The following is a 13,294-nucleotide window of genomic DNA, read 5'->3' as shown; positions in this document are numbered from 1 at the left end:
GCAATGGGCCTCTAGGGGGGTGCTATATTTACATCAGGTGGTCTCCCCGTTGGGAGTCCGCAGTTTTCCAGTATTACAAGCGGAATTCAGACTCCCCTCGCACATGGCTTTTTGTTATGCACAACTCTCGCACGCCCTCCGAGCCCAGTTTGTGGACGGGTTCCCTAGTACTCAAGAAATGCCTCTGGTGGGGATTGTAGTTGGGGAGGACCCCGCCAAGCTTATTTCACATATATACACCTTACTTAGATCGCGCACGGTGACTGGGATTGCGGAGGTAGCTAAACATAGGTGGGAGGGGGATGTGGGCCCATTAGACACTGAAGACTGGGAGGACATCCTCACTAATGTTGGACTGGTTTCCCCTAGGCTGTCTGACCGGCTAACCCAACTTTACATTGTGCACAGGGCCTACCTCACTCCGCTAAGACTGAGCAAGTTTCGCACGGCATATGACCCAGGGTGTCCGCGTTGTGGGGTTCACCCGTGCACATTTTATCATTTACTATGGGCCTGCCCGGACGTTCAAGCCTTTTGGTTGCATGTCATCCGCTTTCTACACGACCACATGGGATATCCGATACAGGCTGATCCCAAACTTTGCCTACTAGGCCTTCTTCCTGACGCTCAGACCAACCGCTGTCATGCTGCCTTTCTACACGAGACTCTGTTCAGTGCTAGAAAGCTGATCGCTAAGCTGTGGTTGCGCACAGTACCACTTACAGTTAGAGCGTGGATACTTGAGGTGAATCTGTCACTGCCTTTGAAGAAGGTCATATATGTGCATAGGGGCTGTCCCAATAAATATAATAAGATATGGGATAAGTGGCTTGCCAATCCAGACACATGTGTGGAGCCTGATTAAGGGTGTACGGTAGGCACCTTGTTTACAATTGCAATCTAGCAATTATATGTGCTCTAAGTTCCCAGTCTATTGGCGGAATTGGCCGGTGGGTGGTGGGTGGGTAGTTGGGGTGAATTTGAAGTGAGATTGACCGCCGTAGCTGTAATGTTTATCGTTGCTCTGTATGACATCTGTCTGTGTATTCTGAAAACCATGTTACTCTCAAAATGTTTTGTATGCTGTATGACTTGCTGATTTTGTCCACCAATAAACTTGTTGTTTTTTGAAAAAAAATAAAATGGAGAAAGAGCACCATGCTGTTTGCTTCTTAAACTTTTAACTTAGGGGAAAAGACAGCCCTGCGCTTAAAAGTCACAACATTGTGTGATGAAGAAGAATGGGAAAGACACATACTTCAGCAACAAACAATGAAACAATCATGGACCCGTTCCATTCTCAGTCTGCTCTAGCACATGCCGATAAGGCACAATCCTCTATGACCTCTTCTGCTATTTCTGACTGTACTAGAGCTTCAGAGATTGATTTTCTTAAGTACTGCCCATTCAGCAAGCCTGTGGATGTCTGGTGCTGACTTACTGACCTCCTCCCAAAAAATATTTAATGCTAATTTTGTTTCTGCAGATGTCGTTAAGCAAGAAAAAGGGAAGTACACTTAGAAAAGAAAATTTTGAAAAATTGTCAGCAGTGAAGCCCAATATCAAGGACATGAAAGTGAAGCCTGAAGACCTTGTAAACAAATCAACTCATATCAAGGATAAGGGTCTGGTATAGACGTTGAGGGGAATCTCCCAGCCACTTTGTTTACAGAACAAATTAGCTGGGAAAAGTCGGTTAGCTGCAAATTTTCTATTACTTGGGCCCTGTTCACACCAGAGTGTTTTTTTAGCTTGTAAATCACTCAGCTCTGAAGCTCAAAAACGCCCAACAAGCAAAATCCCATTCATTTCAATGACCCCTGTTCACATATGAGCGTTCTGTCGCTTAAAGCAAAATGCCTGATGCTCAAAAAAGTTCTTTTTGGCAGATTACAAGGTTTTTGGCCCCATAGACTTCACTAGAAACCCTTGACTTGTGCAGAAAAATGCTCATAAAATGCTCAAATAGCAGTTTTCCACTTCTAAGTTCCTCTCCCTCTCCTCCCCTTAGTGCTTTCTATTGACTAAACGAAAACCTGAAGCTGTAAAACGCTTGTAATAAACTTCTAAAATGCTTTAAAAAACTTGAAAGAGGCTGCAAAAAAAAGCTTTAAAAAATGCCAATAAAGCCATAAGCTCAGGTGTGAATGGAGCCCAAGCCCTTGTTCACACTGCTGCAACAGGAAAAGGTTTGACCGCACTAACATGTTTGAAGCAAAAGTGAAGACTTTATTGAAGATAAAAATCATCAGACAACATCGTAGACATCATGACATCAAAGCAGACCTGGCAGAGATTAACGCGTTTCACAAATTAGTATTCGCTTAGTCATAATCCTACTGTTCACACTGAACTGGTTTGCCATGCGATTTGACAGATCCAATCACATGACAAGTCGCAGCCTATTGCAGGCAATGGCACTGTTCCAATCGGTGTGGCGCCCACTTTCCGGCACCACACCAATTTGCAAAAATATTTCCTGCCCTACTTTTGTCGATTTCGGGTGTGACTTCAACAGACATCTATGCATGAAGTAGCACCCAAAGTTACATGGACATTCTGCTTTGAAAATCTGTGGCTTCAGATAAAGTTGCATGATTTTAAAGTTCTAAAGTGTGAACGGGGGCTTAATTTGCTTTAGCATATAGTACAGGTGTGTCAATGGAAATGAGGCTTTGAGCCAAGAGAGGGATTTTATTGCAATGGTGGGGAATGACGCTTATGCTCTGGAAGAAGTCCAATTAGCAACAAAACCGGTAGAGCGATAGCGTCATTCCTTGTCATTGCATTTGGAGAATCTACCTCTGAAACCTCTGTGTCCAGTACATGTTGTTTTAATCATGTTTTCATGTAAGTGCATTACCTGCATTAAATCCTGGTAAAAAAGGTTTTACACTATTGTGGCATTTGTCTCTCATTTGTGGTATATGACCTGATGTCGCGGTTTTCCCCGGTGGCGGCTTAAAATTTCTGTTGAGCGGACTTCCTTAAAGACATGACGTTTTTCCAGACATACAAGCTTATGTTGACCCCCCGTAATAGGTGATCAACACCCTTTGGTAAGGGCACATCTTTTTTGGGGATGGTCGCACAAGATGGAGGAAGTTGGTGACACAACATTCAAACTTTCACCATGGTATCACGTTTGTGACTCTTGGACTCACTTGTTTATATTATTTATTTATTGTTTATTTCATTTAAGCGCAACATACTTGTTCACCTGTGTCCATTTACGTGCACGTTTAAGGCATTCTCAAATGTGTTTTGTGAAAGGAATTGTGTGTTTAATGTTGCCCTTTAATTCCTATTAAAAAGCCTTCTCCCCGCTGAAAAAAAATGCATTGGTACATGGCAGTGCCCAGCTTCCAATGCCCTTTTTTTCTGCAGCATTGTTGTTTAATGGCCAATTCCCGCTCCACAGCAACAATGATGTAGGAGTCTCTCCTGGGGAAAAGCTAATGGGTGATATTTTCCTGAGGAATCTTCTCTACACTGGTACCTGGGAAAACCTTTATTTTCAAGTGACACTTTTTGGATTATTCTTATCCAGTCTTCCTGTATGAGATACATGGAAAGTTTCAGCTTTTAATGTGCCTGCTAAGGATAGGAGCCCTCCCTTTTGAACACTGTGGGGAATGCATTTGCCATTTGTAATGTGTTTAAAGAATGATAAAATATCCCTGATGAAGAATGTATTAATAATAACTATTTGAAACGCGTTGGTTAAACCGCTTCCTTCCGTTACCCATCAACATGGGGCAAGGTGCTTTGGGGTTGGGGTCGCAAAGCACCCACCCCCCATGTTGAGGGCATGTGGCCTGTACGGTTCAGAAGGGGAGGGGGCGCTCGCTCATTCCCTCCCTTTCCTGACCTGCCGGGCTGCATGCTCGGATAACGGTCTGGTATGGATTTTGGGGGGACCCCACACCATTTTTAAAAAGAACATTTTGGTGTAACATCTATAATGGACCCAAGGCCCTGCTATGGACCTGGGGGGACCCCACGCTGTTTTTTTTCACAATTTTTTTCACAATTCTTCAGGGAAGCCCACTGACAGCTGATGACTTATCAGTTGTTAAGGACGCAGTGGCCGACTTCACGGCCCTCTCCTTAGCAGCCAGCTATATACAGTGTAATAAAAAAACATTAATTGCGGCAAAACCGCGGTAAAAACACGTTATTTCCATTGAAGTCTATTACATGCAAAATATTGCATTTTGCAGGAAAAAGGTCCCCGACCCTTTCCAAAAATGCAGAGGCACAAAAATGCATTGATGTGAACGTGTTCCATAGGAACCCATGTTAAACAAATTCCCTGCATTTATGCTAAATGCAAAATGCATTAAAAAACACGTTAGTGAGAATCGAGCCCAAGGCTGGATTCACACCTATGCAGTTTTAGTGCTTTTTTCATTTTGCAGATTTGCACTACAATCCATTTAATGTGGTTTCCTATGGAACTCGTTCTGTAGTGCAAATCTGCAAAATGCAAAAAGCACTAAAACTGCATAGGTGTGAATCCAGCCTTAGAAAGCCTCCACTTTGGATGAAGGAACACAGGGGGCACATATGGACAGAAGCATTGTTAATCTTGGGGGAGGGGAGTGTTAAATGCATGGGTGTCCGATGGTAGGGACAAGGGTGGGGAGTGCCCCCCCTGGAACCAGGGATCAGATCAGGAGTTCACACTCGGTCTTTATCCTAGCGCCGGTGGCTGGACCTGCACACAGTTTAGCAAGGCCGATGAAATCTGGTGCGAGGAGCGGGACAGAGAAGGCCTCAAGGTTAGGGCAGGATGACATCACCTGGTCTACATAGTACGAGCAAGCGGCCCAGGAGATGGAAGCCACAGGAAAGGAGAGCAGCAAGATGCCAGGAACAGCAGGCACAACGTCCCCGGTGCCTCCCAGAGCATAGAACCCCCGGACTCCTTAAACCTCCTCACTGCTCCCAGGCCTGGAGGACAGGCTGACCGGGGGTTCAGAGAACAAGGACGGGCAGGAAATGCAAGCAGCCAGGGACCACTCCATGTCACATCATAGATCCGATGGAAGGAACAGAGCATCTCCTGTCCTCACCCAGAATGAAAATGTCTCTTTCTGTCACCCCCCTTTCTCTCTGTCACCCCCCTCAGAGCTTAAAATGATGCCCCCCCCCCCGAAAAAAGTTCTGCGGACGCCCATAGTTAGATGTACTAGCAGATTTAGTTAAACTACTAAGTTGAAACCAAACTCCAGCTGGTACTTTATAAGCAGTTACAGCAAACAGTTGTATTCCTTTTGGGATAAAGTTTTTGCATAAATAAAGCTGATGATTGAAAGCACTCATTTCAGTGATAAAAGGTTTGTCTCATCCCTGTATCTGATACATCTGGGAGAGAGGTTGTTCTTTTGAAAAATACCTGACTGACTGGAACACCAAATGAAAATAAAAGAAAGAAAGTCTAAAAAAAAAAGCATAGACATTGGAGCTTATTTACAAAGGGATTAGGTAAATTCAGTAAGCGATGTACTGTGTGTTTTTACTTCAAAACTTTAGCATGCAAAGGCAATTTTAAAGCAAACAAATAAACAAACAGGATTTTACCTTGTACATAATTTGAGAATCAAAAAGAATACAGACTAAAGCCTCGTTCACACCACTTAACTGGCAGCTCAGGTCGGAGCCACTGTACTAACAATCTGATAGCAATCTCTCCTGCTGAGCTATTATGTTCTGACAGGGGGGTGGCTCTGGCCATTGGCTGACAGCACTGATTGGGGGCTTGTCAGCAGACCTTTTTTGGGTCATGAGCCTGCGACAGAATCCAGGTGAACGGATTCTGTCTTCTCTGGCTCTAATCACGTGCTTTAAAAAAATAACATTTAAAAAAAAAAAAAACCCTTTGGAATCCATGTGCTCGGCGCCCTGCATGCAGATTAGGGGGCCATGTGTATGGATTGGGGGGGGGGGGGGGTGACGTCCCTGTGCTACGTATGGAAGAGCCACCACTGATTATTTGTGTGATCTAAAATATGAAAAGATACCTAATCTGAGAACACCAAGTACAAGCATTTTGGACTGTAAATCCTATTCCCATACATATGATAATATAATAGCTTCCTGGGTTGTTGCAGGTTGGATGTGACTCATGGGTATGCAGTTCAGCAACAGCTGGAGAACCATATGATATATAAAGCTGCATTTCTGCCATCTGCTTTGTAAATATAAACCAACTCACATAAACATTCATTTTCAGATCTGTTATGCTTCAGCAATAACCCCAGGTTGTTCTGCACTTCTGTGTTTTTGGACAGTGACTCAGCACTCCTTTAAATTATAGCAGCTAATTCTATTACTGCGACATGCACACTGCTAATCTCCTAAAACTAATGAGCAAAAAAGGTTTTTTTGTTCAAGCTAAACACATACCTGTTATATAGAAGGATATCTGGCTTCCACGTTTGTCCATCTGGGAAACGAACATTTTTCACTCCAGGGTATTCAGACACATTCCATTGTAAATAGTAATCTGTCCAATACTGAAGTGTAGAAGAAGAAGAAAAAAGGATTAAAAGCACTTTTTCTGTTCACACTCCCTAGGGAATTATATAACACCCAACAAAATGTATAGCTGTCATTCAAAACAGTATTACTTAACTGGCAGGGAATAAAATGACTGAAAGACGAGGACTTTCCCTACCTTGAAAATACCATTAGAAAGCACATTTTACGAGTCAGGGGCCGTGATCTAGCGGCAGGAAAAAGCTTATAAATGGACAAAAATCCAGTGTGCCTGCATTTAAGATTACATACTGCATGGAGCATGGAATTGCAGAGCTGCTGATTGTTTAGAAAAATAGGACAATAACTCTGATTGCATTGCTTTTTCAAGCAACAGAACGGAAACAGTTTTCTTTGTTCCAAAATGTATCATTGTGGTCATGGTCAATTAAAAACGCCTGAATGTTTCACTGCTCTTTTTCATGAAAGATCAAAATCATGCTTTTCTACAGCTCTTTAAAAAAAACAAAAAAAAAAAGGGGGGAGGGGGGCAAGACCATATATGAAAATATTTAAAATGTTTAAAGATAAGGTGATGATTTTAAGGCTTTTAAAAGAAAGCGGTGATAATGTACATAGAAATGTTGTATGTATTTATGCTTTGTGTAATATGGCTCTACATGAGAGGGTGCTCTACTCTTAAGAGACTGCCTGTTGCAGTCCAAAGCATTGTTCCTTCAATAAAAAATAAATAAAAAAACACATTACTGTAATTTCTAATTCAAAAAACTGAACAATGTTACTTTAAAGTAAAAATAAATAGTGAGGAGGAAAAGGTTGAAAGCTCGAAATGTGCCCACACATAAGAACCAACTGACCTTTAGCTAAATAATCAGCTTTTTAACAATTTTGAGCATATACAATGTGTCTGTTTTTGTAACATTCCATTGTTCAGTTCTCTGAGAAATCAACTGTATTTTGCAATGAAATCCACATAAAGGTTCTCATGTGAGCTTTACCTAAACAAAGGTAGGCATATACCACTGGTAGGAAGGGAAATAGTATTCACTCCTTACACGGGTCAGTTATTGACACATTGGAGGAGATTAACTAAAACTGGAGAGTGCAACATCTGGTGCAGCTCTGCAGAGAAACAAATCAGCTTCCAGGTTTTATTGTCAAAGCTTAATTGAACAAGCTGAAGCTGATTGGCTACCATGCACAGCTGCATCTGATTCTGAGTTTACCAGATTTGGTAAAGCTCCCCCATTAGGTCTAAAACTGGCTAATCCCCTGGCTAATATTGTAGTATATGTATTGGTGCCTTAATCCACAAGTAAAAGACAAGATGTAAGATGAAGAGATCAAAACAAGTGAGTGATACCACAGATTTAGACTGGAGCAACATGAAAATGTTTGTGTTAAAAGTGGTAGATAGGCTAATTGATTCATCCATAGGACACACTTGTATGTCCTTGGATTTCAGCCGTGATATCTGGGTCACGGCTGTAACTACAGTCATGACTCCAATTCAGTTTTGTTCAACCAATGATCCCTGACAATTTAAAAGTAATTCAAGCAGCCACCCGATCACTTTTACAGGTGGCAGAAGGGAGCCCGTTACCGATGCAACCTGTTGCATAGGAGCCCCCTAGACGGAGTGAAAGGGACTTATGCCCCCCCCCATATGATGTCTGAAGCTGGAAGAGACAGGGATTTTGACATTTCCAGTTTCGGTTTGTTTGCTTACAAGCCGTTACTGACTTAAAAAGCATCTTATCAAACCAGTCTTTGTTTGATCAGATACTTTAAAAGACAGGGGAGAGAGATGGGGTCTAATAGACCTGTTATGGCCCATGCTATCACAAGAGATATTCATCCTTTGCGATAGAAATAAAGTTTAAAAAAAATTTAAAGATAGTGTCAAAAATGTAAATGAAATAAATAAAACAAAATGTTAAATATTTTTGTAAAGTGCTCACACGCAAATGTCAACGGTCACAAGTGATGGCAACACACATGTGAGGTATCGGGGCGAACATCAGAGTGAGAGCAATGATTCTAGCACCAGACCTCCCGTGTAACTCTAAACTGGTAATCTGTAAAGGCTTTTAAAGTGTAGCCTATGGATAATTTAATGTACCGTAGTTTGTCGCCATTCCACGGGTGTGCACAAATTATTTTTTTTTAAATCAAAAAGGGTTTTATTGGAACAAGTATACATAGGAAGAACACAAATGTTTTAGAGTACAGTCTTACAAAGTCATATTTATATTTATACAAAATCACTATCTCCTATCCTTACATCACACAGTTGTTCTCCGCAATCCTCCTCACTCTAGTCTCAAAATACATTGCACATATATTATACCCCCCATAACCCTACTGTTCCCCCCCCCCCTCCATATTCTCTGCAGTTGCTGTTAAATAAGAATTCTGTCCAGCACAAGGTTAACTGGGGTCAGGCCAGGTGTGTTCAACCAAGGGGACCATACCAAATCAAATTTTCCCAGAGGGCCTCTGTGCTTGAAAATATACTTTTCTAACCTTAATGTTATTCCCATTTGGGTCACCCATTCTTTCAGAGTGGGAGGCTCAGTCACCTTCCAGTTTCTGAGAATTAGTTTGTGGGCTTGGAAAAGAGCCCTCGTGATAGCCTGCTTAGAATTGTCCTCAGTGATGTGGTAATCCAGTATGCCTAGAATGCACTGTTTGGGGTCCAGTGGAATCTTAACTTGAAAAGTCAGATTAATGGTCACTACAACTTCCTTCCAATAAAGGTGCAGTTTTGGGCATCGCCATAGTAGGTGGATCAGATCTCCATGGTCTCTAGAGCAGTGGGGCAGTCTGCATCCTCCCGTAGTCCCATCTTGTATAGTCTAGCAGGAGTAAAATGTACCCGCAGGACAATAAAGAGCTGGGACAGGCGTTGCGTCGTGTTGAGACAGCACTGTTGTATAGTGTGTAGTACCTCCTCCCAGTGGTCCTCTTCACATATACCCACATCTCCCTCCCATTGGGTCATTCCTTTGGTTGGGAAATTGCCTTGATGTATGGCCATAAGCATAGAGTAAGATCCGGTAATGAAACCCTTAAAATGGGACACTTCAACCATGTAGTGGAAGACAGGGGCCAGGGATTATATCCAAAGTTCTCCACCTGCCTGTGTTCTCACCGCATGACATGGTTGCAGATATGGAAAATAGATGGAATGGGGCAGCCTAAATTTAGCATGTAGTTCCAGGAAGGAACTTATTTTTTCATTCGTAAAGATTTGTACCAGGTGTGTGACACCAAAGGATTTCCATCTCATAGCACACGTCAGGGACTGCAGCTCCCCATAGTATTGGTTGTAGCCGGTGAAGCCAGTGACCCCCTGTAGCTGTCTAATTTTGTTCCATACTTTTTGCATTAAAACATACATGGGAAAATGTTTATTAGATTTAGTAAATGCTAGTGCCTCCACCCCCGTGGCAATGTTACGTGTTCCCGCAATCTGTGTGAGAAGGGCCATTGTTGGGTTTCCTCTATAGCCCTCCCCATTACTCTCCTTTCGGATCATCCTGGTGATGTGTTGGAGCTGAGCTACTATATAATATAGCCAAGGGTTGGGTAGGGCTAGCCCCCCAATCTCCTTGAGCTTTTGGAGTTATTCAGATGATATGGGGACCGCTTCTCTAATCACCACTTTTGGTGAGGAGTAGAGTAACTGCGCCCATGACAGAAATACGGGTCCGAATCCAAATTTAAGCATTGTGGTCCATAAATACTGACATTTGACACTATTGAATGCCTTATGGGCATCTAGCGATAGCAGTGCCTTATCCCCCATATTATCGGCCTAGGACTGTATATTTACAAATAGACGACACAGATTAATGGCTGTAGAGCACTCAGGTATGAAGCATGATTGGTCAGGGTGGATGACAGATGTTATTTTGCATTTAGCCCTAACGCCAGTACCTTAGCCAGAATTTTTATATCCATTTGTAATAACGAGATCAGCCTATAAGAGCCCAGGTCTAGGGAGTCCTTGTCTGGTTTAAGCAGTAATACTATATTTGCCTGCGTCATCGAGTCTGGAAGGACCTGTCTATCTCTAGCTGCATTTAGTGTTTTAAGCAAGTGTGGTAGTATGCCGTCACTATATTGCTTATATGTCTCGACTGGGATGCCATGGGCCTTCGAATTAGGAAAGGAATTAACCGCTATCAGAATCTCTTCTATGGTGATTGGTGCATCTAGCTTTTGTTTCTGTGTTTCGGTCAGACAAGGTAGTTCAATCTCATGCAAGTAGTCCTGCAGTTGTGCACAATTTTAAAGTGTGACATGTTGGGTATTTTTTTATTCAGCATAAAACCATCTTTTATATTTTACCAAAATGTATGTATTATGCTCCGTTTTCACTAAAATTAATTAAAGTGTATTTTCCTGAAAATTTGCGCCCCATAAACCACTTCAAAAATATTGTTGTAACGCTGCAGCTGGCTTGTGGTTCAGTCCAAATGGATTGCTGCAGTGCTGCACAGTGACATTACATAAAGTTTAATCCGCCAATTCACCATCAAATCCACCATGGTGCATTGCACTGCAGTGAAAAAAATTATGACCTGCCATATTTTTTTTCATCACACACTGCCCGCACAGCATTGCAAACCCAGTGGCGTGGACAAGGCACACAAAAGATAAGGCCTTTTTCCTTTTCTTGCAATGGGATTTGCTAGATTAGCCACCCAACACACAGTCCCAGTGAATAGTGTGAATAGACCCTTACAAGATAATATCCATGATCACAAAAGAATTTGATGCACAAAGCATGTATTTTGTTTTTCCTTTATGGCATTGAGTAACATATAAATGAACATTATTGCGCCCAGCTTTAAGGTTCAGACTATAATTTGTTCACAAATAGAATTAATTTTTTTTATGCCATTGATGGCTGAGATTAAGCATTATGCTTTACTTTCAAGTGGTCACTTTTATCGCCTTGTAGCTTCCAGGCACAGTTTTATAGCAATTAATTCAAACAGCATTCGATGCACAGAGACATTTAAATAAGGTATAGAGAGACAGTGACAATGCTGAATCACAATTCTATTCAGTCCTAGGAAACAAGTGAAGACAGTTTACTTGTGCTCTATCCTTGAATGGGAATTTTACTACTTTGCCATGGAGGATAACACATTTTTAGATTATAGCAATACAAATTGTATCTAATAGAAAGAAAATTAACCATCTTTTAGGGGGCAGTAGGAGAGAGCCAAAAGGTAAAAAAAAATGTTATTTTGAGCAATGTTGAGATGTTTTTCTGTGTATGCTGATCTACCTGATTTACGTGGATATGTTATGTTTTAAAAGATATTTTGGTTCTCTGCTACTGAAGAACATATTCCTTTTTCAGAGTTAAGTTAAGCCTAGCAGGACACTTTGTTCTCTGGGCGCTTCATTTTCCATGAAAGTTCCTTTTTAGAGCTGAATGAAACTTTCTGTACATTGCCCAGTTTGCAGTTGATTGCAGTTTCTGTGCCTCAATGAAGGATTACAGCTGACTATACTTGGAGAAGGTCATGAAACTGTTTTCTCAAGAACAAGTTTCCTATGTGGATTTTATGTGGTGAGCAGACATATCTTGTTTGGGGTGGTGGCATCTCAATTTGTAACAGCATTTCTAAAGCTGACGTTTAGCTATGGCAATTTTCACATACGTATATTGATTCAGCTTGGACCAATGTAAGTATGTATGTGCTATGCATGTGGGATCTCTGTGGAAACTGGAAATTACTGTAGTAGGCACTACTACTACACCGATCACTGCATGCCCATCGGCTGCCCTGTTGCTTACTGAACACTAGAGATCGCCCACACAACACTGAAGTCATTAAAGCTGGATTCCGCTGCCTAAATCGTTTTTTTTTTTTTTTTTTTTTTTTTTAAATACAATCACATTGATTATATTATTTAGAATTAGTACTCACTTGTTCCATTTTTGAAGTCTTTAAGATATCTATTTTATCAATAGAAATTAAGTTATATTGCGTCTTTTCGGTGGTTCTCATCTTGCCTGTGGGGATGTGAAGTCCACAAGCACCCTCTTCCAGGATACAGTGTCACTGATGTCCCAGCATGCACTGCACGCTGTAGCTCCAATCCCGTGCATGCGCAGTGACTCAATTTCGGAGCGCGCAGACTCCTGGGATCAATGAGAAAAGATCCCAGGAGACAGTGCGAGAGTTTTGGAAATGACTAAATAGCCACACAAACCCCGCCCATATCCGCAAGACACACATTCAGGAAGAAGAGAGATTACAAAGAAAAAAAAAAGGTACATTTTAAACCCAAAAAAATGTTCCATTTTAGAATTAGAACATCTATGTGATCACTAAGAGCTATTATATATAAAACAGGTGGAGCTCCGATTTAATACTTTCCATGTTATTTTATTATTATTTGAAAAGTGTTCTGTGATTAAACAGGGTGGGCATTGTGACATCACTGCCTTGCCTCCCCACCTCATTTACCGAAAAAGCAAAAAGTGATTTCTGAATGGAGACCATGCCCAGCGGCCGGCCTCTTGTGTTCACAATGTAGAAGTGGGGCAGTAACTTCAAACTCTCCACCTCGTCCAATCAGAGAATGCTTTGCAATCATTGAGAAAATGCAAAGCATTCTCTAAATGAAATTACACCATTTTAAATAAGAGACCTCCTGTGTTCAAAATACAGCACCATAGCTGCTTGGTACAGACCCAGAATAGCATTACCTACTACAGTGAGTTCCAACTTCCGCCAGGATCCCACAGCTATGACACCTG

The 13,294-nt window shown here is 41.7% G+C and overlaps 1 protein-coding gene across 2 annotated transcripts in view; it reads right to left on the bottom strand.

Annotated features, from left to right (window-relative positions):
* The window catches only part of CHRFAM7A (CHRNA7 (exons 5-10) and FAM7A (exons A-E) fusion), a 353,849-nt gene that overhangs the window by 114,109 nt on the left and 226,446 nt on the right, over window positions 1-13,294 (bottom strand). The window contains exons 1-2 of one of the 2 annotated variants that reach the window (XM_077474167.1): window positions 6,683-6,818; window positions 6,412-6,521 (exon numbers count right to left, since the gene is read on the bottom strand). In XM_077474167.1, coding sequence (XP_077330293.1) covers window positions 6,412-6,466 — 55 coding nt within the window. In that variant the 5' untranslated portion in view covers window positions 6,467-6,521; window positions 6,683-6,818. Of the gene's footprint in view, window positions 1-6,411; window positions 6,522-6,682; window positions 6,819-13,294 lie in introns of those variants that run through there. The other variant, XM_077474166.1, reaches the window with a different exon arrangement.

The sequence above is a fragment of the Lithobates pipiens genome, unplaced genomic scaffold (assembly GCF_037356315.1).
Source record: "Lithobates pipiens isolate NorthernLeopardFrog02 unplaced genomic scaffold, aLitPip1_a1.2 Scaffold_8, whole genome shotgun sequence".
NCBI lineage: Eukaryota > Metazoa > Chordata > Amphibia > Anura > Ranidae > Lithobates > Lithobates pipiens.
The sequence above is the reverse complement of the archived record's forward strand: the minus strand, read 5'-3'. Positions and strand labels throughout refer to the sequence as shown.